The 26,733-nt window shown below is 54.1% G+C and overlaps 2 protein-coding genes across 11 annotated transcripts in view; one reads left to right on the top strand and one right to left on the bottom strand.

Annotated features, from left to right (window-relative positions):
* Positions 1–20,250, top strand: part of NHSL3 (NHS like 3) — a 28,491-nt gene extending 8,241 nt beyond the window's left edge. The window contains exons 1-7 of one of the 6 annotated variants that reach the window (XM_082411225.1): positions 2,021–2,211; positions 13,520–13,690; positions 13,776–13,831; positions 14,124–14,247; positions 14,811–14,927; positions 15,011–17,542; positions 17,973–20,250. In XM_082411225.1, the coding sequence (XP_082267351.1) occupies positions 2,121–2,211; positions 13,520–13,690; positions 13,776–13,831; positions 14,124–14,247; positions 14,811–14,927; positions 15,011–17,542; positions 17,973–17,995 (3,114 nt within the window). In that variant the 5' untranslated portion in view covers positions 2,021–2,120 and the 3' untranslated portion in view covers positions 17,996–20,250. Of the gene's footprint in view, positions 1–2,020; positions 2,212–11,444; positions 11,603–13,516; positions 13,691–13,775; positions 13,832–14,123; positions 14,248–14,810; positions 14,928–15,010; positions 17,543–17,972 lie in introns of those variants that run through there. The other 5 variants (XM_082411224.1, XM_082411226.1, XM_082411227.1 and 2 more) reach the window with 5 other exon arrangements.
* A 285-nt stretch (positions 20,251–20,535) lies between these two features.
* Positions 20,536–26,733, bottom strand: part of YARS1 (tyrosyl-tRNA synthetase 1) — a 28,789-nt gene continuing 22,591 nt past the window's right edge. For 4 of the 5 annotated variants that reach the window (XM_082411369.1, XM_082411371.1, XM_082411370.1 and 1 more), the window contains exons 9-13: positions 25,704–25,839; positions 24,825–24,922; positions 23,769–23,962; positions 23,085–23,226; positions 20,536–21,388 (exon numbers count right to left, since the gene is read on the bottom strand). In XM_082411369.1, coding sequence (XP_082267495.1) covers positions 21,278–21,388; positions 23,085–23,226; positions 23,769–23,962; positions 24,825–24,922; positions 25,704–25,839 — 681 coding nt within the window. In that variant the 3' untranslated portion in view covers positions 20,536–21,277. The remainder of the gene's footprint in view (positions 21,389–23,084; positions 23,227–23,768; positions 23,963–24,824; positions 24,923–25,703; positions 25,840–26,733) is intronic. The other variant, XM_082411373.1, reaches the window with a different exon arrangement.

The following is a 26,733-nucleotide window of genomic DNA, read 5'->3' as shown; positions in this document are numbered from 1 at the left end:
GTGGCTGGAGCTCTGAGAATGAAAGGGGTGTGGTCAGAGATGAGGCTGAACTGGTGAGCGGGGGCAGCTCCTGCAAGGTCTCCTGTGAAGGCCGAGGTACCTGCTACACTCCGGACATCCTTCTAAGCTCTTTGCATGCCTGTCCTCACTGAATGCATGCCGAGGGATTTGGACTTTACCCTTGAGTGTTCTCTCTGCCCCCCCAATACCAACTTTCCCCTTGATGGGCCTCAGGTTCCCCACATGTAAATTAAGGGAATTGGGCCAGCAGATCTCTGAGGTCTCATCCAGCTCTGCCACTAGGACCCTCTTCTCTGTGCAAGGCAGGGAGCCTGCTGCACACAGCGTGGTATACAGTGTATGCTCAACAAGTATTTTCTGGGTGGATGAATAAAATACCAGCCCCTCAAGGACTGCACTGTTGTCAACCTCAGTCTCTTAGCAAGAGATGGGCCTCAGGGAGGGTGTGGTTCAGCTTTTACTCTCCCATTTTGCAGGGAGGGAACAGGGTGTCTTGGAGCCATTGGGCATAAGAGGCAGCGTGGTGTAGTGGAGGAGGGGCTTGCCCCGGTGGCAGAAAGGATGAGCCGTAAGGGGATTAGAGCTGAGGGCCGTGGACTTCCAGCCCAGTGCTCTTTCTCTGTCTATACCATGCTGCCCCTGCTTGGAGAGATGGCAGAGTGATCGTAAAGGAGAGTCCTTGCCCAGTATGTGGGGTCCTGGGTAGGTCCCTGGACACAGGGCACTTGTGAGAATATAAAGATGTGGGGGCCTTGCGCAACCTGGAAGACTTTCAGAAGAGGTGAACCTTGGCCTGGGCTTTGAAAAACAAAGACTTATTTAAGGGGAGATGAGAGAGAGTTAGGGTTAGATGCACACAGACATGTGCTTTCATGTATGTTTACCTATATGCTCCATTACTTACACATACCCCACCCCCCAAAGATAGATAGATATGGGTATATCAGCAGACAGTTGCACAGTCATATTGATACAGAAAAGCACATGCAATTACAGTCTTATAGACAAACATTTTCACTTACATGCACTTACATGCACTCAAGCAGACTATTACACACTCAAATACACAAAAAGCAGTGATATTCAGCCAGCTTGAGGGAGTCACAATTATATAGGCAAATATACAAAAGCACACATCCAAACCTATGTAAACAGATTCAATTATATGGATACAGGCATGCAGTCACACACAGGTGATGACACAGAGAGGAACCCACATGTTCAGGGTCACAGATACACAACTACACAGCCACATTCAAGAACGCAAATACAAATGCCCAATTACATGCCCTCCTTCAAGGTCATGGAGAGGCACAGATAAAGTGGTGGGGTAGGTAGCCTGGAGCAGTGGGTATTGGACTCAGTCTGGGTTTGAGTACTGGCTCTGTAGCTTAATGCTGTTTGACTTTGGGCTAATCGGTTGACTTCATGGAACCTCAATTTTCCCATCTGTAAAATGGAGATGATAAAAGTACCTACCTTACAGAATTGTTTTGTGGGTGAAATGAAGTAATGCATGAAAGCAGTTATCACAGTGCCTGGCAAATAGGAAGCGCTATATAAAAGGGTTCTATTGTTATTTTGAACACCATTACTACAGAGATACAGTCAGATAGATGTATTTGTACAAACAAGCAGAGACAGGCGATACACAGACACGTGACACTCACGGGGTGGTGGTTGGTGGGCCCTAGCAGCAGCAAGGCTCCAGACCTTGCCTGTCTAGAGCCTGGGCCCCTAGTTCTCTTGGTTCTACTGCAGTCCTCAGAGGCAGCCCCTGGCCTGGGAGAGCGAGCGATCTGTCAGCCCTACCTGGACAGGCCCGGCCTTTCCCAGAGCACGGGGCGGGGCGGCTCGGCAGGTCTCCCAGGTCCTCAGAGGGGTGGAGCCTACGGGATGTGCGCCAGGCCCCGCCCCTCTGCCGGCCCCTCCCTCGCCCCGGCCATTGGCCGCAGAGCCCGGGGGCGTGGCCGAGCTGGGGCTGGGGGCGCCTGCGGTGGCCGCCCGCGCTTCTCTCTGCCTCCCTCCTGTGGCTGCGGGCCCGGCTGCCGGGCTGGTAGGGCTGCGCTAGGGTTCCCGCGCCGGCTCCCGCGCCCACCATGGGCAACTCACACCACAAGAGGAAGGCCCCCAGCGGCCCCCGGGCCCGCAGCTTCTGGCGGTTCGGGCGGTCGGCGAGGCGGCCGGCAGGTAGGGGCTGGGGGTGGGGGCGGGGCAGGCGGGGAGGAGGGTCTTCCTGCCGCAGCCGCCGCCGCCGCTGCTGCCCCCTCCTGGGGCTTGTTGGGTGTGAGTTTGGGGGGCCGGGAATCCCCCGCACAGACCCCACCCCTCACATGCAGACAGAGACACATGTACGCACGAATACCCGCGGGCGGGCACATGTACATGTTCACAATTTACAGTCACATACACAACACCCACTCAGATGTACGGACATGCAGACACAAAATCACATACACATTCACACCCACACGATCGCTGTGGCAGAGACAGATCCTGAGATACAGGTACATATACCTATGTATACGGTTTACCCAGCCACACGAACACCACCCCAGTCGCAGATTCAGACACATTCATGTAGGTACAGTTGCCCAACGTCTTAGGCACACGTATGTACACACAGGTTCAAAACTGCACAACCAGCCAGACCCTAAAGCACTTATACACACACACACACACGCACGCACGCACGCACATTTGTTCCCCAGGCTTTAGCCCGCACAGGCTGAAAGTTTGCAGGAGGGAGGGGAGACAAAGGTGGAGGGGAGAAGCAGGAAACCAGGGGCTGGAGACTCGGGCCGCCTCCATCTGGCTTGATCGGGAGTCGGACTGGTTCTCTGGGCTCCCTCCCCACCCCCATCCGCACCGCCGCTGCCTCTCTCTGTCCCCCTTCCCCCCCCCATCCGCGGTCCCCATGGTCGCTGCCGCATCCCCCCCTTTCAGTGCAGCCACCGAGCTGGAACGCAGCCCTTCCCGGCGTGCTGCGGGATCTGTCCGCGGGTCACATTCCATCCTCCAAGTCGGGGGGAGGGGTCAGAATTGGGAAGGCCTCCAACCCCAAGGCTGGGAGCCAGGATTCCTGGTTCCCCCCAGCGGGTGTGGCGGTTCAGGGTATCCCCGGGTCCCAAGGGGTGTTGGAGGAGGGGCTGTGTAGAGTGCCTAGTTCCTCCGCCTGGTGAATCCAAACATGGGGTAGGGGCAGGGTGGTGATCCACCCCCCACCCCGCAAGATAAGGGGTCTCCAACAGAGTCGGGTATCTGCTGGTTTTGGGGAATGAGAAAATCCCGGAGAAGGTGGCTTGGGGGGCCTCCCTCCTGTGGTGGGAGAATCCACCCATGACTTACCAGGATGGCCTACATTCCTAGAGGTTCTGAATTGAGCCTGATGATCTCATCCCTCCATGCAGGGGGCAATAGAAAGGGCCTAGGCTGGGATTTAGGGTGTCTGGGTTCTCAGTGTGGCTCTGGTATGGGCTCTGTGACCTTGAGCAGATTGCTTTCACTTCTCTGGACCTCCCTGGCTCCTAGAGGGAGGCCTGTCTGTGAAATAAGGGCAGCTTAGCTTAGGTGACTTCTTGGGACCCTTACAGTCGTGAAAGAGACTGAGAGAGAAGGTGGGCTTGTCCAAGGTCATTGCCTGCAGTGGTTTGAAGAATAATCATGACTATTAGGAGAAGGATTAATTAAATGCTGGTAGGCTCTCTGAGGTTCCTCAGAAGCTGGGTTGATGAGAGACTTCTGGACCTTCCAGTAGTCTCCCTGTCCCTGTAATCCTGAAATCTGGGCTGTGCCCACCTGTCTCTCCTCTTGGAATCGGCACCAAGGGGGTGGGGCTGGGGCTGGGGAACCTTCATCTGCCCTCCTATGGCCACTCTAATCTGATGGTTTCCTGAGAACCAACTGTGGATCCAGACTTGTGACCATTTGTGGTGGGGGAGAGAGAGATTAAGAGGGCTGTGTTTATAATTTGCCCGCCAGCCCTTACGGAAGAGGCCTGGGGCTTCTAGCATCTCTTGTGCTCTTCCAGTTCCTGCTGCAACTCAAGGGTCAACCAGGCTTTAAAGGTGTTCCTAAAAACCCAGAAAGCAATGTCAAGGGAACATAGAAGAAAGCGTGGGGCTAGGGAATATTCTAGGCTATATGTTAAAAGGCTTTTGGGTTGCGGTCAGTTTTAGAAAACTGGGGAGCTGGTTAATATTAAAGAAGTAACTGTAGGGTTGGAATTAGTCCTGAATTGTTGATTAGACAAGAGAACCTGGCCAGGGATGCATTTCAGCTCTGGGGTATGGTTGTGAGCAAAGGCATGGGGTTGAGACTGAGTGTGGAGGCTGGAAAGCAAAGTAGTTGAGGTTTCTTCCTTGTGCCTGGGAGGAGAAAAAGTGAATGTAAACTTCAATCTCTTTGTTTTTACTTGTGCTGAGGATTCTAAGGCTTCCCTGGCTTCAGCCTCTGCTGACACAGGTCCAGGTATGGGACTGGGGCTTGAGTACTTACTCGTTTGATTAGTCTGTGAAAGGATGGGGGAAAGAACGCAAGGCAAGCAGAGAGGGCTGGAGTCTACAGGCCAAAGGGAGCCAGTGAAGGTGTTTGAGCAAGTGAGGAGCCTATGAAAGTGGTATGTTAGGAAGATGGCAGGTGCAGGCAGGACAGGTTGGGGGGTGGGGTGGTGAGAGTGGAAGCTCATAGAACAGTCTGGAGGCTGTTGCAGTAATCCAGGGGAGAGGTTGATGGAGTGAGGGCTGGGGACAGGTTGAGGGCTGTGGGAGTGGAGAGGAGTGGCAGCTGCAGAGACACTGTGGAGGAGGTGGCAGAAGTGATAGGAAGGACCTGGGATTAATCAGATGTTGAGAGTATGGGCCAGAGAGTGCTGTGAAGGCTCTATGCATGAGGCTGCTTGGCTGGGGGTGGCAGCAGAGATAAACCGTATGCTAAACCCTTTACCTTGATTAATTCATTTGTCCTCCAACGGTCTTACAAGCTGTAAGCTATTCTTCCCATTTTACAGATGAGAAAGCTGGAGCTCAGAGAAGTTAAGTCACTTGTCCAAGGCTACTCAGCAAGGAGGTTGCTGAACAGGGATTCAAACCCAAGCCTGTCAGATTCCAAAGCCTGTGCTCTTAATTATTTTAGGTGTAGATGGATATCCTCTTATGATGGAGGGGCCTGCATGTCCTCCGGGTGAAGAAAGCCTGAGGCCCTGGGGGATTTGGACTCCGTATGGTGCACAGGTGGAGGAAGCACTGTGGAGGAAGGGCAGGGGTTGAGGACTAAGCACTGAAGCCGCCAAGAGCTCAGAGAGGGAGCTGGCGGGCAGTGGGAGGGGAAACTGAGTTTCAAGGAAGGGTTGGTCCCATGTTACAAATGCCCTTGGACCATAGAGAAGGGTGAGGGTGAATAGGGGGAGGCCTCCTCACTGCTGCAAAGACATTGTAACCTGCTGGGATTGTTTGGTCTTGGTTCTCAGGAATCCATCTCAACCCTCCCAGCCCCAGGCCATCTGGGCACTTGGTCCTGGGAGGTATGGAGGATTGGTGGAGGATGTGAATTGGCAGCTCAAGGAGCACCCCCAGCACTCTGTGCTCTTCCTGTTCCCATGCATTATACTGTCAGGCTTACACACATGGCCCTCCTCCTGATAGGGTTTATTGTTCCCACTTTGCAGATGAGATTGAGGGAAGGGACTAAGTCATTGGTGGAGTCAGACTCTGCCCTGCCTCTGGACCTAGAGCACCAGTGGCCGCAGCTGGGAGAAGACCTGCTCCTGTTACCTCCCTTGCCCCCTTTCTTCCTGTTTCCTCTCCTTTACTGGGGTGGGGAGACTTGTGACCAACTGTATGTCTAGACTTGCTTGTGGGAGCCCTGGGCTTCCAGATAAGGGGCTGGCCCAGCCCTCTCTGGTCTGAGGGATCTGAGATAAGCTGAACCCCCTTGCTGCCCCAGGTCCTGACCCAAAGTGAGGGACCACTCCCCTCCTTCTAGCGGCAGAGTCATACATGCCAAGGGCTCCTTAGAGATCATCTCCCCAGCCGTCCCACCTCATAGATGAAGAAACTGAGGCCCAGAAGAAGGCAGTGCCTGATTCAGGATCATGCTTCAACTGAGGGGCAGTGAGAGCTCAGGCCTAGGACCTCTGACTCCCAGGGCAGTGGGATATCTGGCGTGGGCTCCGAATTCCCTTTCCTCCCAAACAGGGGGCGGTTAGGGCTGCCAGATAGGGCTAGGTCACTGAGGAGCTGATAGGAAGCTGATGTTAAGTGTCCCTTATCAGACCTTATCTTAATAATGGTTCTCAACTCCACTTGAGATTTGAAGAGAGCTCCAGAAGTGGATGGGAGAGGAGGCCTCTAGGGGCATGGGAAGAACAGCAGCCAGTATGAGCTGGGCTCACGGCCATTATTAACTGTGTGACCTTGGGCTAGTCACTAACCCTAGGGGAGTGCCTCTGTATGGTGAGGGGGATTTAGTGAGACCATGTGTGTCTCAGTCAGTTGGCACTCAGCAAATGCTGGCTTATGATCGTTGAAAGTGAAAAGGCCTCCACACCTGGATAGGCAAGAGGCTCCCTCTGATGACAACACTGTGGTTACACTTGGTTGCGTGGCTTTAACTTTCCCAGGCACTCTGTGAGGTGGGTATTAGTCCCACTTTACAGATGAGACTGCAGCCCTGAAAGGCTGATTCATTTGTCCAAAGCCTGGAATCCAGACCTTCCGACTCCCAGCCTTTTTCTCTCCTGGCTTCATGGTGGCTGCCTCTCCGGCATCTATGAAATGAGGATAATCATGCCTTGAAGGAACAAAGGAAAGGGCTTTGGAAAGTCAGGATCGCACCCTGGCCGAAAGAGATTATTATGTTACTGTCGGCAGCAGATACTGACCCGGAAACTCATTATGACATTTACTAATATTATGGTAGCTAATTCCTCCCTGTGTTACTGCCCGTTCCCCCAGGCGCCTGTAGGATGGGATCCTCCCCTTCCTGTCCCAGGCCTCCCTACCCCCCAATATTTACCTTAGAACCGGCCTGTCAGCCCTGCCCTGGCTAGGCTGGGCCTTTGCAGTGAGAAGAGGAAGGAGGGAGATTCCCCTCGTGCAGAAGTGGGGTGCAGAGCTCCCCCACTTTGGGCAGTGACTGAGGCTATGGCCCCCTCCCTCCCACGCCAACCCCTTAACTTCCTGAGACTTAGGGTCCACTAAGGCGTTTGCAGTGAGACCCAGGTTCTGGGCTCGGCCACTTCCTGGTTGGGTGACCTTGAGCAAGTCACTGTCCCTCCAGCCTTGTGCTCATTTGTAAGAAGGGAACTCACACCTACCTTGCAGGTTTCTTGTTCGCTTTCTTCGAGACAGTAGAAGAGGAAAGTGTTTCGAGACCTGTAAAGCGCCTGCGCCTGAGACTTATATTCACTTCCTTTTGTCTTGCCTCTAAGAGGATAAAATCTACGCGTGCTCTGGATTCTGCTCCTATGGGAAGGCCCGGGTCCCCTCTGGGCCTTGTTGCCCACCAGTACAAGAGTGAGGGGCTGAGACTTAGGGGCCTCCAAACACCCTGAATCCTGGCTCCAGAGCAAGGCCACCTGGGCAGCTGTGCCCTCCCCCTTCATTCCTCTCCCCTGAGTCAGGCCGGCCTGGCTGCAGGGCGCGCCGCAGCCCCCGCCCCTTGCTCTGGAACGGGGCAGGTTGAGGCCTCACCCCGTGGAGGATGTTGCCAAGACAGTGCGTACGCATGCGCACAGGTGCACGTGGCCTTGGGGGGGCGGGGGCAGGGGCTCCCTTTCCTATTCCTCTCTGTTTGCAGGCTCGGGGGGTGCCCCAGAGCGGTGGGTACATGCATCTGCCCTCGTGTACACGCAGCCACCCAGCAGGGCCCTGTGTGAATGTGCGCAGTGGCGCTCGGGTGTGGGGAGGGCGTGGACTAGGGAGGCGTGGGTGTGCTTTGTGGTCGTGGTGGTGAGAGCGCCCGCCTGTGGGGGATGGCCCCAGTGAGGCTTTTTGGAGGTGCGGTCTGCACACTTCTGCTGGTGGTCTGTATCTCAGCTCCCTCCAGAACTTGCAGGTGTGCTTCCTGGTGTGCTCTGCGTGGCCTGGAGCAAGGTGTCTTCTCAGATCCGGGAAGCCTCCTCCCCTGGGCAGGTAGGGGAGGCAGAGGCTGCGTGGTGAGCCTCAGTCCCAGGCTGCACCTCTGGACTGTGCTGGGGCTGAACGTCCTGGAACACGGAGTCCAAGTGTGGCCTTAGGCAAGGTCCTTCCGCTCTCTGGGCCTCAGTTTCCTTGTGAGGTGCACGCTCTCCATCCGAGACTCGGGTTGCTGAGTCTCTCCCCAAACAAGCCACAGGTGTGTAGACCTGTGCCTAGGGTGGCTCAGAGGGACCTCAGGCTCTGGCCAAGGCGCGGGTGGGGGGCGGCGGGACGGGTGTTGCTGGGGGAACCAGATGTTATCAAGTGTGAGAGCCTTGGATCCTGCTGGGGAATTTGCAGCTGTGACCCTGACTGCAAGCTATGGGCCTGGGACCTTGATGAGCTGATGTTTCCCCGCCCCTGACTTAGCAGAGCTCAACCCTTAGTTTCCCTGGTTGGGAGAAGCTGAGCATGCCTTTGTCCTGCATGGCTGAAGGCTCCAGTTTTGGAACCAGCCAGAGCTTGGGAAGTCACCTGGCTCCGTGAGCCTCACAGGTCAGTTACCAGGAGAGTATCTTTGAGTACCTGCCTCGAAGGACTGTTGTCAGATCTGTGAGGGTAGAGACTGCCTTCCACCAGCGCCTGGCATGGTGCCTGGCATGAATTAATCACCCTACAAGTGTCGGTCTACTGCTCTTTTCTGTTTGAGTGGGACTAATAAGAGGGATGGATGGGTCTGGCCTAAGAGGGAGGGAAGAGGAGAGGATGTGGTCAAGAAACCTCAAATTTTGGGGGATGGTAGGGTTGTCCAAACCTTCTTCAGAGGGGAGATCAGGTTTGTAGCTGGCACAGTGGGCAGAACGTGGCTTTTGGATTCAAGTGGTCGTGAGTGTGAATGCTGTCCCGCCATTTACCAGCTTTATATAGTGCTTGCCCTCTCTGGTGTCCATTTCCTCATCTGTAAAACGGAGATAAAAGTGCCTACTTCTTGGGAATTCCCAGGCGGTCCAGTGGTTAGGACTCAGTACTGTCGCTGCGGGAGCCTGGGTTCAACCCCTGGTTGGGGAACTAAGATTCCGCAAGCCGCACAGCACAGCCAAGAAAAAAAAAAATGTGCCTACTTCTTAAGAGTGTTGTTTAGATTTCAATGATCTGAGGATATATACTATCTAGCCCCACAGAATTTTGTTCTCTAGAGAGCAAAGGCTCAGCTATCTGCATGAGTGGTCCCTGAGAGGTGGCACAGCAAATGGGGAAGGACCAGTAGGAGGATCTTGCAGCATGGGAGCCATTGTGAATTCTTAGATCTCTAGGGACTCAGAGAGAGAGAAAGGTGCTGTGAGAGAGGGGTGTCCTCAGGTGAGTTTGGGGGACAGCACTTTATAGTTCACAGACCTTCTCTTCCACAGTCTTAGCTACTCTTTTTTTTTTTTTTTTTTTTTCTGGCCGCAGTGCGTAGCATAGCATGCAGGCTCTTAGTTCCCCGACAAGGGATGGAACCCATGACCCTGCAGTGGAAGCACGGAGTCTTAACCACGGGACCACCAGGGAAGTCCCTCAACTACTCTTTTTGGAGTTGCCAGGGGGAATCTCTTTTAACATCGTCAATACTCAGCTGAACCTTTAGTACTGACCTCTTGGGGTTCTTTGAATAAAATCCAGACTCTGCCAAGGCCTCTGGGGCCCTACCTGACCTGGCTCCTGCCTCTTCTCATCTCCTGCCATTCTCTCCCTTGCTCATCATATTCCAGCCACACTGGCCTCCTCTCTGTTCTGGGAAAACCACCCCACCACTCCTGCCTCAAGACCTTTATGCTTGCTGTTGCCTCTTTCTTTTCTCTCTTTTTTTTTTTTTTTAAATATTTATTTACTTATTTGGCTGCGCCAGGTCTTAGTTGCGGCACACAGGATCTTCGTTGCTGCGTATGGGATCTTCATTGCGGCATGCAGAATCTTTAGTTGTGGCATGCGAACTCTTAGTTGCGGCATGTGAGATCTATTTCCCTTACCAGGGATCAAACCCGGGCCCCCTGCATTGGGAGTGCGGAGTCTTAGCCACTGGACCACCGGAAGTCCCTGCTGTTGCCTTTTTCTAGAAGGTTGTATGCCCAGCACTTGCCCTGGTTGGCTCCTTCTTTAGGTCTCAGTTCCAATAGCCTTTCCTTGATGCCCCCTAAAGTCACCCACTTCCTGTCACATCTCCTCAGCCCTCACTATCTAAAATTTTGCCAGTTTACCTCATTCGTGTATTCATCGAATATTTATTGAACTCATAGTATGTGCCAGACACTAGGGATATACTGGTGAACAAGATAAAAGTTTTCCAATAGCTGTAGCCCCTAGTACTAGTTTAATAAATATTTGCTGATTAAATGAATGGATACAACAATCTCATAAAGAGGAATTATTAGCCTTGTTTCCATGTGAGGTCATGACTTGTATGTGATGGAGCTGGATTTGAACCTGGACCTGACTTCCCTCCAAGTACCTTCCCTCCTGCCCCCCACTCTTACTGCCCTCACCTATGGCTAATTCCGTTCTCCCTGTCTGGTGATCCAAGAGAGTCACTGAGTCACAGAGTGAGACCAGTGAGAAGAATCCTGGGCTGGAGGAGCAAGAGGTCTGTGTTGAAGGCCTGCCTCTGTTGTGTGACCTTGGAGAGTTCACAGTGCTTTTCTGGCTGTTGATGTTACATTACTAAAGTGGGAAGATAATCCTTTGGAAAGTCTGGGGCTGGACATACGTGTGAGGGGTTGTTAGCACCAGTCACCGTGATTCTGCTCTGGGCATCTCCCTGGCTTCCCAGCACTGTGTCCTGGGCTGGCTCCTCCTCCAGGGACCTCTGCCAGTGTCCTTGCCATCCGCCCAGGCAGTCCTGGGCTTCTGCCTGGCTGCTCCACGCTGTGAGCTCCTTCCCCAGGGAATCACCCTCACCAGCCAGGAGGACTTGGGGGTGGGCACCATGCCAAGTCTAGTCTAGTGGCTCTTGCACCCACCATCTGGCAGCCGGGACCCTTGCCTTAGCTCTGGCTCATGACTGTTTAGAAAAGGACTTGGGGACAGGGGTAGTGGGCTGCCCCTGGAATTGAGTATCTTTGGCCCTCCTAGTCATCCTTTCCACAAGAGCCGAGCACCCAGAGACTCCGGGCCTCAGTTTCCCTGTCGGAGTCTGGGAAGGCGCCTGCTCCTGCTCTGCACTCGAGGGGCGGGGTCGGTGGATGGGCGGGATCAGTGGTGAAGGTGGGAGGAGGACCTGGAGAGTAGCCCCTCCCCCTCCTCTGCCTGGAGCCGGCGCTCCGCAGCTGGGCGGGCAGACTCATCCCCTCAGCGCTGGGTTATGGTGAAGGCATCGCCCGGCGTTCTGGAAAGGTCAACGTAGGGGACGGTCCGAGTGGCGGCGGCAGTCATGGTGGTGTTCCTGGGCCGCCACCTCCCGGCGCTCCTCGGGCTCTTTAAGAAGAAGGGTGAGTGGGTGTGGCTGGGGGGGGAGATAAGGGATCCCCGACACCCCCATTTGCCAGACCCTTATGTAGAATGGGGGATCAAGGCCGGGGAAGGTAATGGGGTGGGGGATGAGGGCTGGTAATGAGGACAGACTCCCCTGTCGGCCGCAGTGCCTTTGTCCAGCAGCTTTCCTACTGCCTTTGTTTGATTTCTGCTTGTGTTTCAGAGGATGGCTCTAGGTGTCTCTGACCTTGAAGCCTGCAGTCCTCGGGCAAGATTGCCTTCCTCCAGGGGTACTCACGCTTTACTGGGTACATCCCAATACCTCAGTTGCAAGAGGTAGTGCACCCCCTCCGGGGTCAGCTCAGTGTGTGTGGGAGGATGGGATGTGGGGAGCAGAGTAGAAAGGAAAGTAGTACCCCTGGAAGTTGGGGAGCAGATCAGGGAAATCGTGTTTAGAGGCCTGGGGGTGAAGTTTTGAGGGGAGGGGCCTGTGCCCTCCTCCTCCTACGAACTGGGCTTTTAGGCCTAGATTAAGATGTGGGGGCCAGAGGGCCCCCAGTTTGAGTGTGATTCAGGAGTCCCCTCGGGGAACCTGGAGTTTAGTCTTGGTTCTGACTCCGATTTGCTGGGTGACCTTAGGCAAGACCTTTCCTCTTTGAGCCTGTTTGTGTACTTGTAAAATCAGGAGGTTGGGGAGAGGAGGATCACTGAGAGACCTCCTAGCTCTGACCTTGTGGGATTCCTGAGGATTCCCTGGGCAGGAGCTTGGCTGTTGAAGAATGTGCTGAGGAAGGCGGAAGGGGCAGTTCAGGTGTCTGAATTGAAGACCCTGATCTTGGGGCATGGCCCTTTAAAGGGCTTGTTTTGTTCCTGTCCCTCCACAAGGTGCTGCCAAGGTCACATGACCCTGCCAGAGCTTTTGCTTATGTTGTGGGTTCTGTTTAAAGGGGGGCTGGGGCTGCAAAGTGCTGACACAGCCCCTATTCCCAGGATTAGATGCTCAGCTCCTCCATGGGCAGGGCCTGTAACAGTATCCTTTGTAATGGACCCCTGGCTCCTCTGCACCAGGGCCCTGGGCCTCCAGGAGAGGGGGATACCTGGGACTGTTCCCCAAGAGAGGCTGGAGCTGCCTCAGGGGGAGTGGTATGGCTGGGGTCCCTCTTCTCCTCTCCCCAGCCTATCCTTCCACTAAGGGACAGCTGCATGGGTGAGTAGGGGACCCAAGTGGCCATATCCTTGGTTTAGCCCACACCCCAGGACTTCCTGGGAATCTGGTTAAGACCTTTGCTAGTGCCCACCCCTTCCTAGTGTCCCATGTGTCTTTTTCTTGGACCTGAGCCAATGGGGTGTACAAAGAGGTGGTTTGTTTTCCTGTAAAGTGGAGCTCAGGATCTGGAGACAAGAGAAATGTATTTGCTATGGGCTATGTGTACACTGGAGTGTCTTGCATGGGGCCCTGAGTGACAGTTGTATATTTGGGTACTGTTTGTGTATATACAGAATGGGGACTGTGGGTGTCATGTGTATATGTGGCGGCTGGGTGTGCTCTTGGTGTGGGTACACAGATGTGGTTTTACTTGGATGCTATGTGTTTGTATACATACTGAATGAAGCCTGTGGGTGTTGTGTGCATATATGGTGGGCATGTGTGCCCTGGGTATGATGCCCTATATGGGGCCCTTTGTGTGGTGTGGGTGCTCAGATATATGTACACTTGGATTATAGCTCGTGTATGTACTTGGGGGCTGTGTATATTGAGTGTATACCCCAGGACTGTGGGTTGTGACTACAGACTGGGGGAAGTAGGCACTGCATGTATGTGCAGGTGCCCTGTGCACTCTGGGGACTGTGGGTGCCCTTGTTGCAGTGCCTGTGCCTTCCCAGGGCCCAGATACCTTTGGGCCTCACTTTCCTTCCTCCTCCATTCCCAGCAGGCTCTGCCAAGGCTGAGAGCGACAAACGACTAAGTGTGGGGCCAGGCCAGGGGCTAGGGTCTGCAGTGGATGAGCACCAGGACAATGTCTTCTTCCCCAGTGGGCGACCGCCTCACCTGGAAGAGCTGCACACGCAGGCCCAGGAGGGGCTCCGTTCCCTCCAGCACCAAGGTAACCTTCTCCTCCTCTCTCCAGCGCTACTTTCAGCTCCCAAAGTCAGGGGCCTAGCTCAACATACCTTTCTGATGCCTTTCAGAAAAACAGAAACTGAACAAGGGTGCCTGGGACCATGGAGACACCCAGAGCATCCAGGTGAGCCCTGCCCCCAGCTCAGTCTTGATGTATTCCTCTCTCCCTGCTTGACCTCTGACAAGTATGTCTTTGAACCCTTCTGGATCTGTTTCCTTTCTGTATCATGAAAGGCTAGACGAGATACCCCTGAGGGCTGGTCCAGGGTAGCTCTAGCTGATGCCTGCTCAGTGCTAGGTGATGCTGGGGCAGGTCGGTGGGGGGTGAATCTGAGTCAGAAGTTACAAAGGGGAGCCTGAGGAGGCAAAGGTAAGCCCCACTCACGCCTCTGGGCTGATCCTTCTTCCCCCAATAGTCCTCCCGGACCGGGCCAGATGATGATAGCATCTCCTTCTGCAGCCAGACCACGTCCTACACAGCTGAGAGCTCCACGGCAGAGGATGCTCTCTCCGTCCGCTCTGAGATGATCCAGCGCAAAGGTACCCACTCACCAGCCAGGATTGTTGGGCAGGAGAGGGGGTGGTGGGCACCCAGCACCTGCAGCTTTCCCTTTTCCTCCTAATCTAGTGTTTCCCAAGACTGTGATTCAGTGGATTGAGGAAACATAGTACCCTGTGTCCTCTTGGAGGTTCATAATGAGCATTAACCAAAAAGCAGGACAGTGAAGAGTCGAGAAACCTGGTTTTGAGCCTAGTGTTGCTATTTACAGCTCTGTGATCTTGGGCCAACCCTTTACCTCTCTGTGCTTCTGTTTGATGTTCTATAAAAATGAGGATAAGAATACGTACCTTATTGGAATGAATGCCAAGTGTTTAGCATGCTAACACATAATAAGTGTTCGCTAAATGGAAATCATCATTATTGACCTAGTAAAGCCTTCCAGAAAAGCGTCTAGCTTCGTTTAACCCAGCTTTGCCCATGCCTACTTGACTGTGGAAATCTTTTCTCACAGAGCTCTTACTAATATTCTATAAAAGTTGTGCTCTGCAGAATGTGCCCCAAGACCTGCTCTAACAGTTTCTCTCCCTGGACTCGCCCCCAGGCTCCACCTTCCGACCGCATGACTCATTTCCCAAATCATCTGGAAAGTCAGGACGGCGGCGGCGGGAGCGGCGGAGCACGGTGCTGGGACTGCCACAGCACGTGCAGAAGGAACTCGGTGAGCGCCTGATGAGGAGGCTGTGGGCGGGCAGCCCCGGCCGCCCCCTCTGCTGACTCCCATGCCCTCCCTGTCCATTCCAGGCCTGCGGAATGAACGTGAGGCACCAGGTACTCCTCGGCCTCCTGGTCCACGGGACGCTGTCCGCATCCCCACGGTGGACGGCCATCCGGCGGGCCCGGCCTCAGGGCCAGGGGCCAGGGTGTCCCTGCAGGCGCTGGAGGCGGAGGCCGAAGCCGGTGCCCAGGCAGAGGCCATGCTGCAGCGCCACATCGACCGCATTTACCGGGACGACATGCTCGTTGGCCGGTCCACAGGGGCCCGGCCCTTGCCACTGACCCGGCCCATGTCCCTGGCAGTGCCCGGACTGACCGGAGGGGCAGGGCCTCCAGAACCCCTGAGCCCGGCCATGTCCATCTCGCCCCAGGCCACCTACTTGTCAAAGCTGATCCCGCACGCCGTGCTGCCGCCCACAGTGGACGTGGTGGCCTTGGGCCGCTGCAGCCTGCGCACACTGAGCCGCTGCAGCCTGCTCTCAGCCAGCCCAGCCTCCATCCGCTCGCTGGGCCACTTCTCCTCGGTCTCCAGCCCGCGACCCCGCAGCCGCCACCCTTCCTCCTCCAGTGACACCTGGAGCCACTCTCAGTCCTCTGAGACCATTGTGTCTGACGGCTCCACCCTCTCCTCTAAGGGTGGCTCAGAGGGCCGGCCAGAGGGCTCTGTGGCCAACAGTAACGTGGCGCCCCCTCCCCTGGGGGGCAGCGGGAGGGGCTCTCCCAGCGGGGGCAGCACTGCCGAGGCCTCGGACACTGTCAGCATTCGGAGCGGTGGCCAGTTGTCCGGCCGGAGTGTGTCCCTACGTAAGCTGAAGCGGCCCCCGCCACCTCCCCGCCGGACCCACTCGCTCCATCAGCGCAGCTCAGCAGCACATGATGGGCCCCTGGGGCTGCCTCCCAAGCCCGAGCGGAAGCAGCAGCAACAGCTGCCCCGGCCTCCCACCACTGGCGGGTCAGAAGTGATGGGGGCAGCACCCTGTCCATCCAGCTCAGCAGGCAGCTGGGTGCCTGGCTTGTCTCCAGGTGGCTCCCGGCGTCCCCCGCGCTCCCCAGAACGGACACTCTCACCCTCCAGTGGATACTCGAGCCAAAGTGGTACCCCAACCCTGCCTCCCAAGGGTCTAACAGGGGCCCCTGCTTCCCCAGGCAAGGCCCAACCCCCTAAACCAGAGCGTGTCACTTCCCTTCGATCTCCCGGGGCCTCCGTCTCCTCCTCCCTCACGTCTCTATGTTCCTCCTCCTCTGATCCGGCGCCCTCAGACCGCTCTGGTCCGCATGTGTCGACCGCCCTGGGTGACAGGTTCGTCATACCTCCTCACCCCAAGGTGCCTGCCCCCTTCTCCCCACCTCCCTCTAAGCCCAAGAGCCCAAACCAAGCTGCCCCTGCTCCAGCTGCCCCTGCTTTGGTCCCTGGGCCCATCTCTACCACTGCTGCCAGCCCTGAGTCCCCACCTACTCCCCAGACATCCCTAACCCCACCTCAGGCATCTCCCGGTGCCTCCAAAGACCAGTCACCCCCACCATCCCCACCCCCATCTTATCACCCACCCCCCCCACCCACTAAGAAGCCAGAGGTGGTTGAGGAGGCCCTGTCTGCCCCGGGGACTGCTGAGGAGGCCCTCCAAGATCCCAACTGGCCCCCACCCCCGCCTCCTGCACCGGAGGAGCAGGACCTGTCTATGGCCGACTTCCCTCCACCCGAGGAGGCCTTTTTCTCTGTGACTGGCCCTGAGCCTGCAGACCCTTCACGCCCCCCGGAGCCCTCCTTAGCTACTGTCTCTTTCCAGAGCCAGCCCCGTGGTACCCCAGATCTTCCTCCAGCTCTGCCAGCCCCATCTGCTGCTGGTTCTGTCCCAGGGCTTCATGCCAAGGTCCCTCGGAGGGAACCGGGGGGCTGCAGCAAGGGTGGCGGCCTTCCCAGGGAGGATGCTGGTGCACCCCTGGTCACACCCTCACTCCTGCAGATGGTTCGGCTGCGCTCTGTAGGCACTCCCACAGTGGCTCCGACTCCAGCGTCAGGGCCGTCGGCCCCCCAGAAGCCACTGCGAAGGGCCCTGTCAGGGCGGGCCAGCCCAGCGCCTGCCTCCTCAGGGCTCCACGCTGCTGTTCAGCTCAAGGCCTCCAATCTGGCTGCCAGCGTGGGCCCTGTGAGTGCCCAGCCCAATGGACCACCTGAGGCAGAGCCGCGGTCCCCTGCCTCTACGGCCAGCTTCATCTTCTCCAAGGGCACCAAGAAGCTGCAGCTGGAGCAGCCCGTGTCCCCTGAGACCCAGGCTGACCTCCAGCGGAACCTGATAGCTGAACTTCGGAGCATCTCAGAGCAACGGCCACCCCAGGCCCCAAAGAAGCCACCTAAGGCCCCCCCGCCTGTGGCCCGCAAGCCTTCTGGGGGAGCCGCCCCCCCCACCTCCCCCAGCTTTCCTCGGGCTGAGCCCCTTCCTGCTCCTCCCACCAACGGGCTCCCCCATGCCGAGGACAGGACTAAGGAGGAGCTGGCAGAGAATGGAGATGTCCTGCAGCGGGTGGGTCCAGAGGAGAAGCTGGGCCTGCCTGGCACAGGTACGGTGGGCCGGGAGGGGTGGGGTGTGGGTCCCATCACTGGTCATGGGAAACAGGTATCAGAAGTCCTGCCATTAGGGATTTGCTCTTGGATTCTGGTCTCGGGGTGCCTGGGAAGGGTGACCTGTCACCTCTGATGAGCTGCACTGAAGGAGCATGGACTGTGGGGCTTTGGAGTCAGACCTACTGAAATTTGAAGTTTGAATTCCAACTTTGCCATTTTATCTACCCATCCTAGCCTCGGGTTCCTCACTGTAAAGTGTGAGGCAACGATACATTATAGTGGCAGAGGGAACGTTTGTAAAACGTCCAGCCCAGTGCTGCTGTCGTGGTCAGTAAAGTGAGGGGGTGAGGATGTGCCCTGGGCTCTTAGTGGTCAGAACCAAGCTCGGGGGTCCCTTGCTGAGTGTCCCTTCTTTTCTCTCCACAGACCCACAGAAAGAGCTGGTCTGACCACCAGGCACCTTGCTGGCACTGCTGACCCATCCCAGGAATACAATCTCAGGGACCTGAGCGGCTCCAAGGATGAGAGGATACGGCAGACACTTAACCTAATAGGGAGGACGCCTGCAGCCTTAACCTCCACGGCCTTCAGTAATTACGCAAGCCTGGTGTGGCTCCTGTCCTCCAAGTCATCCGGCTGTCATGGCTTTTCCTGAATGGATTCACCTCTGGCAGCTGCTGCTTCAGTCTTGGCCTTAGCCTCATCTTGAAGGAGGTAGCTGGTGGCAGTGGGTGTCTGTGCCCCCTGCTGGCCTCAAGGCCACAGAATTGGGAACAGAACACCTCACTTGAGGTTTCTTTTTTCCTTTTTTTTTTTTAATGTCCAAATCATGCACATGCTGTAGTCCAGAATCAAAGCACTTTTGAAAAGTGGCTGCATGTCCATCCTCCAGGGCCTGCGAAGCCACATTCCAGGGGCCTGTTTACATGGCAGCAGCATCAGTCCCCAGCAGCCAGCCCATGGCTGGGACTAATCTGTCCCCCTCCTCCGATCCAGTTTGCAACTATTCTTAGTTCTTGGAGGTAGGCAAGTCGTTGTATTCCCACAGGCTTCTCCAGGCTGGAGGCAGGAGCGGGGCTGTGGAATTCCAAAGCACAAAAGGTGCAGTGGGGGTTAGCCCTCCTGTGCCTCAACTTACCACCAACCAGCCTCCTGCCTTCTAGTTCTGCCAGGTGCTCTGTGCAGGGGACAGGAAGTGGGAGACTGCCAGGGCCCAAATGGGTGGGGGAGAAAGAAATAGAGGGGAGGTCCACAGGCTCTCTCTGTCCTCAGAGAGTAGGAGAACAGAGTAGAGAGTCACGTCATGGGGCACTTGGCCCTGTTTTACTTGATCAGGTTGGGGTGGGCGGGCACGACTCTTCAGAGGCAGGAGCCACAGGCCATGGCAAAGCTGGGTTCCTTTCAGCTCGACAGGAAGTACTGAGGACATGGATGGAGGGGTGGGTCTGGCAGGGAAGAGCCTATTTGGGCAGTGGGCCCAGACCCGGCCCTATGGATTTCGTCCTCTGACCTTTACTCTGCTCCGAGCACGTCCTTTCTGCAGCTGTCTTTCAGCACAGGTGGTTCCACTGGGGGGAGCTGACGCTGAGTGACAGGATGGGAAGCCAAAGGTGCATTCTATTACAGACTCTTCCCTAGTCAATGAGGGGGAACTCAGCGCTCCTAGGGGCGGGCTGGGTGGTTCCCCCCTAGACATCAGCCTCCGCTACTGATCTCTCCTCCAGGAATTTTACTGACCTTTCCATTTTCAACCTGTGCCACCTATCTCGGTAAGCTGGTTTCCTCACTGGCCCCGGTGGCTCCACGGGGGTGGCCCTAGTGCCTCCTTCCACTGCAGCATGGCTGTCACCAGGTCACTCTTTCTGTCTTGATCCTCTTTCCTCAACAGTGACTCAGGCTTGAGCCAGGCAAGGGACCTTGCTTTTAGCTGCTTCTCCTCCACCCAGGAGAGAGGTTGACCCCCTCCCAGAAAAAGAGCTGGGAACACAGGGGATGTGGTCTGAGATCCCAGGTTCCTATGGCCCTCTCTCACTATTCTCTTCTCTCTGTAGCTATAAACCAATGTTCTTCCCTGCCCTTTGGGTAATGGAGAGCTGCTGCTGGGTATGTGCTGTGCCTGCCCAGTGAGTTGGGGAAAGAGGACAGTCAGTAAGCACTCCTCTGCTCAGAGCTCCTGACTCAACCCCCCGGGAACCGGGAACCAGGAACCAGGAACAGGCCAAAGCTTCCATGACACCAGGCCCTGGCAGCAGCCTCGGAGCTGCTGGAGGTAGGAGGGAGCCCACCTTCTGTGTTTCTTTCCCTCCCCTCCCTATGTTACTGGAGCCCCTTATCTTCAGTTAGATTCCTCTGAGCTTGTTTCCCCACTGGGTGGGACAGAGTAGAAAGGAGAAGGGTGGATCTCCAAGAGGCAATCCTTTTGTCCTCTTGGGTAAATTAGCTTGACCTAGTGCACATGGAGAGACCAAAAGCCTCTGATTTTTAATTTCCATAAAAATGTTAGTGTGTGTGTATATATATATATACATATATATACACACACACATACACACACACACATATATATATATTTCTTTAAGTTTCTGAGTCTTTGATATGTCTATACAATCTATTCCCTCTGCCCTGAAGCTGGAGTGATACACATGGAAAAAGCTCTGTGTGGGTTTCATTCGAAGATGTTAATTAATTAAATGATTCAAACTTGGCTGTGGCTGCTGCTTCTTAATGGGGTGGGTCAAGGTGGTGGTCTGGGCCCACATTTAGAAGGGACAACGTTCTGGACCGTAAAGTGAGCCTCTTCTTTTTATCACTGCTAAAGGGAAAGTCAAGGTGTCTTGCCATCCAGCCTAGTCCACCCCCGCTCCCATTACAGGGTCAAAAGTCCAAGATACAAACAGCCCGAGGCTGGGTGAGGGGCCCAGAAGCTGCTACACACTGTGCTCTCCTTTCCTGAGATGGTGCAGCTCACAGACAGGTCCCGTCCAGACACCCTTGTTCAGACATTTTATTTGAATTTATGACAATGATGCTTAGCGGTCCTGATTGAGATGCCTTATGGAGAAGTACCACACCCTCCCTGAAGAAAGAACCAGGCTGTGCCATCCAACAACACGCAGCTGGTTTAGGGAGTGTCCCCCCAGCAGGATCAAAGGGCAATCCAGGAGTCCTGGGGCAGGCTCTGCCCCCAGCGACAAGCCTCAGGGTTGGCAGGCATTGGGGAAAGCTGCCAACCACTTGGTAGACCACCAGGTTCTCTGTTTTCCCTTCCCTTCCCTTTTCAAATCCCACAGTTTCCTGTTGGGGAGAGGCTGTAATTAGCCCAGTTCAGGCACCAGATCCCAGCCAGAGGCACAGCTGCTGGGATAACGCTAGGAAAACTGGAAACCAATATTTTTCCAGTTACAAGGATTATGGCATAAACTTTTTCTGAGTTATGTTATATTGAAACCAGATTTGTCAGGTCAGCTGCCAAGGGAAGAAGGTAGGGCTGCACTCCCTGCACTGCCCCGAGCTCATCACTACCCAGGAGGTCAGCCTCTCCCTGCAGCCAGACAGGGTGATCCTGGATCCTGGGGAGGCTGAGCTGCCCCTCACCAAGTCTTGCACCTAACACAGTCCCAAACTTCCTGCTTCAGTGTCCTGGGAGATGGGTAAGCAGATGATGGATGGAGCAAATTAAGGAGACAGCAGATGACTCAGGATGATGAGAAGGGAGGAAGACGCCAGGTTGGCTAGCTGATGTTCCCCCCTTTCAGTGATTTACAGGAGATGTACCCTAGCTTGGTCATGAAGTTGGTTTGCTTCCACTGTGCGATGCACTCCTCAGAAATTCTGAAGTCAGCCTGGACAAGAAAAACAACAACGAAAGTGATTATAGTGATGGTGGCAGGACTACAAGAAAACAAAGACTCTTATACTACTAGTAGTGTAAATTGATTCAACTTCTCTAAGAGGGCAGTTTGCGAAAAGCTTTCATTTCAAGGTATTCCTATCTTTTGCCTAAGGTAAGTTCATTTTAGGGATTTAGTTTAAGAAAATAATCATGAATAAATACAAAGAACTAGGTACCAGGACATCCATCGTAGCATTCTAAGAGTAAAAAACTGAGAACCACCTCAATGTCTAATCAGGTTTGGGGTAAATTATGATCATTATGATATAATACTATATATATGTATGTATATGTGTGTGTGTGTGTGTGTATGGTTCTTCCCCCTGAATATTTAAGAAGATGGAGAAATCTTTGAGGCCTAAAGTTAAATTAAAAAAAAAAAAAAAGAAGAAGAAGAGGGACTTCCCTGGTGGTCCAGTGGTAAAGAATCTCCCTTCCAATGCAGGGGATGCGGGTTCGATCTCTGGTCGGGGAACTAAGATCCCACATGCTGCGGGGCAACTAAGCCTGCGCGCCACAACTACTGAGCTCGCACGCCTCAACTAGAGAGCCCGCGTACCGCAAATGATAGAGCCCACGCGCTCTGGAGCCCGTGCCACAACTAGAGAAGAGAAAACCCGCAAGCCACAACTAGAGGGAAGCCCGCGCCGCAGTGAAGAGCCTGCGCGCTGCAACGAGCAGATCCCACGTGCCGCAAGGAAGACCCGACACAGCCAAATAAATAAATAAATAAATATTTTTAAAAAGAGAACAATAAACATGGTATGACTCAAACTATAAGTATATTATCACTATGCATAGAGAAAGTCCAGAAGGAAATAATCACTAACGACATTTTTCAGCACCTCTAGGTAGCAGGACTATGGATGTTTTATTTTCTTCATTTTCCCCTACATTTTAGCCATTTCTACAATGAAAATCTATTTTATAGCTAGAAAAAAATAGTGGATTCAAAAAACTGGCCTGGAAAACTAGGAAAGGAGGGAGGGGACAAAGCCATTTGCCACTTGCAGGAGGATGGAGAGGTAGAAACCACTCTAAATGCCCTCCAGAAATACTGTCTAGTTGGGGAAACAAGGTGACTGACTAGAAAAAGTCACACGTGTAGTATTAGTTCCACGAGGAGAGTGAATCTCTGCTGCTTTATTCATTGATGTAGCCCAAGCACCTAGAACAGTGCCAGACACATATATTAGGGTGCTGAATGAATGAATGAATTCGGGGCAGGCCATGTGAGTCAATGCCCCTGAAGCAAAGAGAATGAGTGCTCTCAGATCAAGGTGGGCAGGAGGGACCCCGGGAGGGCTCTGATCCTGGCTCCATCATTTCCGGTGACCCTGTGTGGCCTTGGCAGGTATCCTGCCAGATAAACTGGGGATAATCTCCTATCACAGACTGAAGGTCAAATGAGGAAATGTCTCAAGTCCCTGACACAGTGCCTCAAACAGTCTGTCAGTGCTCAGTATCTGCGAGGGCCCACAGGCTCCTCAGGCACCTCATTTGACAGGTCTGGAATGAAGAAGGAAGAGAGGGGCTTAGAAGCAGGAAGGCCCAGCGGGGAAAAGGGCAGGTGTGGATTCAGTAACAGAGCAATCTGGAGATAGTCCAGGCAGCCCTGGTATGAGGGAAAAAGTGCAGATTGTTACCTGCAATTTCTCAAAGACTTTCTTCTTGGGCTTAAGCTCTTCATCTGGTTGGCCTTTCTCATAGCCCTTCACAAACACTCGCTCACCAGGAGCAGAGCCGGCAGGAGGGTCCAGAGGCTCAACCTTGCGGCTTGCCCCTTCTCTGGGAAGACACACAGGACAAGATAAGAGTGAGGCTATGGACTGTCTCCAGCTGCCATGGAGGCCAAAGCACTGGGGCCTTTTCCTAGGGGCCTAATGGGATTTAGGGAACCCTCAATGCCAGGGCCCTAGGAGTTCCTCACTGCTGTACTACGTCTCTGGATATCACCAGCACTGGGTTAACCAGGGCTGAACTGAAATTCTATGTCAGGAGAGACTCCAAAATCTGGGCTTTTAGGGGAGGAAGTATATGACCTAACAGCCAGTGAACTGGGTTTGAATCCTGGTTTCACCTCTTACTAGTAGAGAGACCTGAGCATGCACACAGCTTAGAATCTTCAATTTCTGTTTTAATAAAGCTAACTTTAGGTAAAGTGCTTCATCCACGGCTCTTGTACAATAAATAATCCCTCCATGCACCATATTTTGGGTAGTGTTCTCAGGGCCTCCACCTGGCATGTGGAAGGGCAGTATGTGGGCTAATCCCCCCTCTTCCGGGCCTCCCCAGGCCCTGCGCTCCCCACCCCACAAGTCCTCACTCACACAGAAGCACACAGGAGCATGCCTTGGGACTCGATTCCTCTCATCTTCTGGGGTTTCAGATTGCACAGCACCACCACCAGCCTGTCCTGCAGTTCCTCCCTGGGCGCAAACTGCACCAGGCCACTCACCACAGTCCGTGGTTCAGCTTCCCCCACATCAATCTTCTCCACATACAGGCTGTCTGCATCTGGGTGCTGCCGGCAAGATATCAGGCTCAGAGAGCATCATAATGGAATAGATCATGGGGCCTGGTGAACCCTCTGACTCCAGAAAGGGGCATCCACTCCTTCCTGAGGCCCTGGAGGAACCCTCTAGCGCTAATTCTCTAGGCCCCAGGCAGCAGACATGAGAAGGGGCCCCGAAGAGGCAGATTTGAGTAACATGAGCCTAATTACTTGTGTTAGAAGTGGAAGGAACCTCTAACAGAGATTAAAATGGCCTGGACTGCCTGGGTGGCCACCATTATGGCCATGTGTGCACCAGATCAATCCCAGTCCTGGGGGGACTGGAAGATGGGAGACAGCTGCTGGCTTCACCATCCAAAACAAGAGCATCAGCAGCTATTTCAAGGTAGTTTTGGTGGTTAGTCTAATATGGTGAAAAGCAAATCAATACTGGGAGAAAAAAATACCCAGACCACTGGGCCCAGGCCACCAGTTGCATAGCCATCTGCCTCTGGGAAAAAGGAAGTCCTCCCTTCACCATTTTCTGGGGTGGGGAGAGGGAAGGACAAAGTAGCTGATCCAAGATAAGGCCTGTGGCTAGTCCAGACAAGCTGGGAGAGACCAGGTGAGTCAATCAGACTGGATTTGATGGATAAACAAGCTCCTTCTGACTAACATCCCTCCGTATTCTGAGTTCCTGGCTGTGTTTGTTTGAATAAGGTCCAGAGATAGCAAAGGGAAAAGCCTGACGCCTGGAATTAGATGCCTGGGTTCTGACTCGCAATATGACCTCAGGGATGTTACTTCCCATCCCAGGCCAGGTTTCCTCCAGATGGAAGCAGACAAACCTGACCCCTGTCTGCCTCTCCGGGACATGGTGGAAAATGAGTACCTTGTCCACACTAATGACTCTCCCCACACGGATATCCAGGCGGGATGGGATGACCTCCTCTGGTTCTGAATTCTTGGCTGGGCCTTTGGCAACTGGCTCTGGAGATGAGAAGAACCCAAGGCTCAGAACTCTCCTCCTTCCCATGACAGGTCAGCTGCTGATTCCCCCAAATGACACTAGCAGGACTTAGCGCAGAATCCCCAGAATCTAGCCACTGAATTATACCTTCTTTAAAACAGAGCCGGCAGCCTTTGAAAAGTGACATGCCAGATTTCATCTCTCTCTCCTTCAGGTATTGGGCTGGAGGGGAGGGGAGGGGCCAAGTGTAGCTTTGCCACCATTCGGGCATTCCACATATATTCAGCCATTCCTCCTTTTCTGGCAGGGCCACACAAGACTCTCAATGTTAACATCTCAGCATCGTGGATGCGTGGCTGGCCCACTAAGAACCAGTCAGGAGCACGTGGAAGGGAACTGGGCGAATCTAGAGATGAGCTTCCCTGAGATGCTGTGCAGACCCTGCCCGAGCAGCTGTGTTACCCTCATGGTCTAACCCAATTGGTCTCCTTAACTGAAGAGGCGGATTTTGCGAAAGGATCAAAGTACATGTCTCAAACCAGCACTCACAGCAGTGTTGGTACAGCAGGATGTAATCACTTCATAGTACCAACCAAACCAAATTCAAGATGACTGGAGTTCCATTCCACCAGTCAACGGGGCATGACATTCCTGCACTTCAGACCACGCCCCCACCACCGGCTTCTTGGGCCTGAATTGAAGACAGACTCTTTTCTGAGGCCCACTGACAGGCTCTCTACCTGATGATGTCACCACCCCCCCCTCCCGCCCCCAGCCCGACCCCTCCTCAGCTGGCCTTACTCTGCTTCGAGGGATCTGGGTAGGCAGCGCTGGACAGTTTCTTTAGTGCAGGGGTATTAAACTTTTCCCGGATGGGATCCAGCAACTTGTTGAGGGCGACTTCAACAGAATTCTTTAGGTCTCCAGGGTGCACAACCTGCAAGTGTACAAGGCCAGGTGAGAAGGGGCACTGGAACAGGTGAACTGGGCATAGGACACCTGAATCTACTAAGAATAATGTGCATATAGGATGCAGGGTGCTTTCTGGGCAGAGTCTTATTTGAACCTCAGAACAAGCCTGTGAAACTGGTAGAGCAGAGAAGGGGAAATAGGTTCAAAAGGTTATCTAATATGTCCAAGACCCAGGTCTTTTGACACTGAATTCCGTACTAACTTGAGGGTTTTTAGAGGCTGAATGTTTTTAATTGACTTCTTCTAGTCCCTCCATTTATGCTCAGAGTAGTGGCGTAAAGCACGTGTTATTTACAGGTAGGGAAACATTCACATAGGGAACCTAGGAGCTAGAGACAGCCTGAGGGGGAAGCTGAGCGAGCAAGAAGGAAGAACAGGGCTTTGGAGTTAGAGCCTGGGGTGAGAGTCCCAGCTAGCTGGGTGACTCCCAACCAGGCACTTAACCCCTCTGAGCTTTGGATTCTTCACTTAAAAAGTGAAAATAACAATACCTTTACCTCCTAGAGTCAGAATAAGGATTTAATCACGTAACATGGGTAAAAATGGTGAGTAGTGCTAGTACATGGTAGGAGCTCAGTAATTCCATTTTTTCTTCTCGTGTCCTGTGACTACCACTTTTACATCCCAAATCTGGCCCCAAAGGATCTTCTAAGATATTCTGAGGGGACGTCCCCTAGGTATGAATACATGTAATAAAACCATGCCTATGTTTTTGTTTCTGATGTTATTCCTTCGTTTCCTCGGGAATGTTTCAGTTCTTTTTTAAAATAATTTATTTATTTTTGGCTGCATTGGGTCTTCGTTGCTGCACGTGGGCTTTCTCTAGTTGCAGCGAGCGGGGGCTACTCTTCGTTGCAGT

This window comes from Balaenoptera physalus (assembly GCF_965194825.1).
Source record: "Balaenoptera physalus genome assembly, chromosome: 1".
Classification (NCBI taxonomy): Eukaryota; Metazoa; Chordata; class Mammalia; order Artiodactyla; family Balaenopteridae; genus Balaenoptera; species Balaenoptera physalus.
This window is presented reverse-complemented; position numbering and strand designations above follow the sequence as displayed.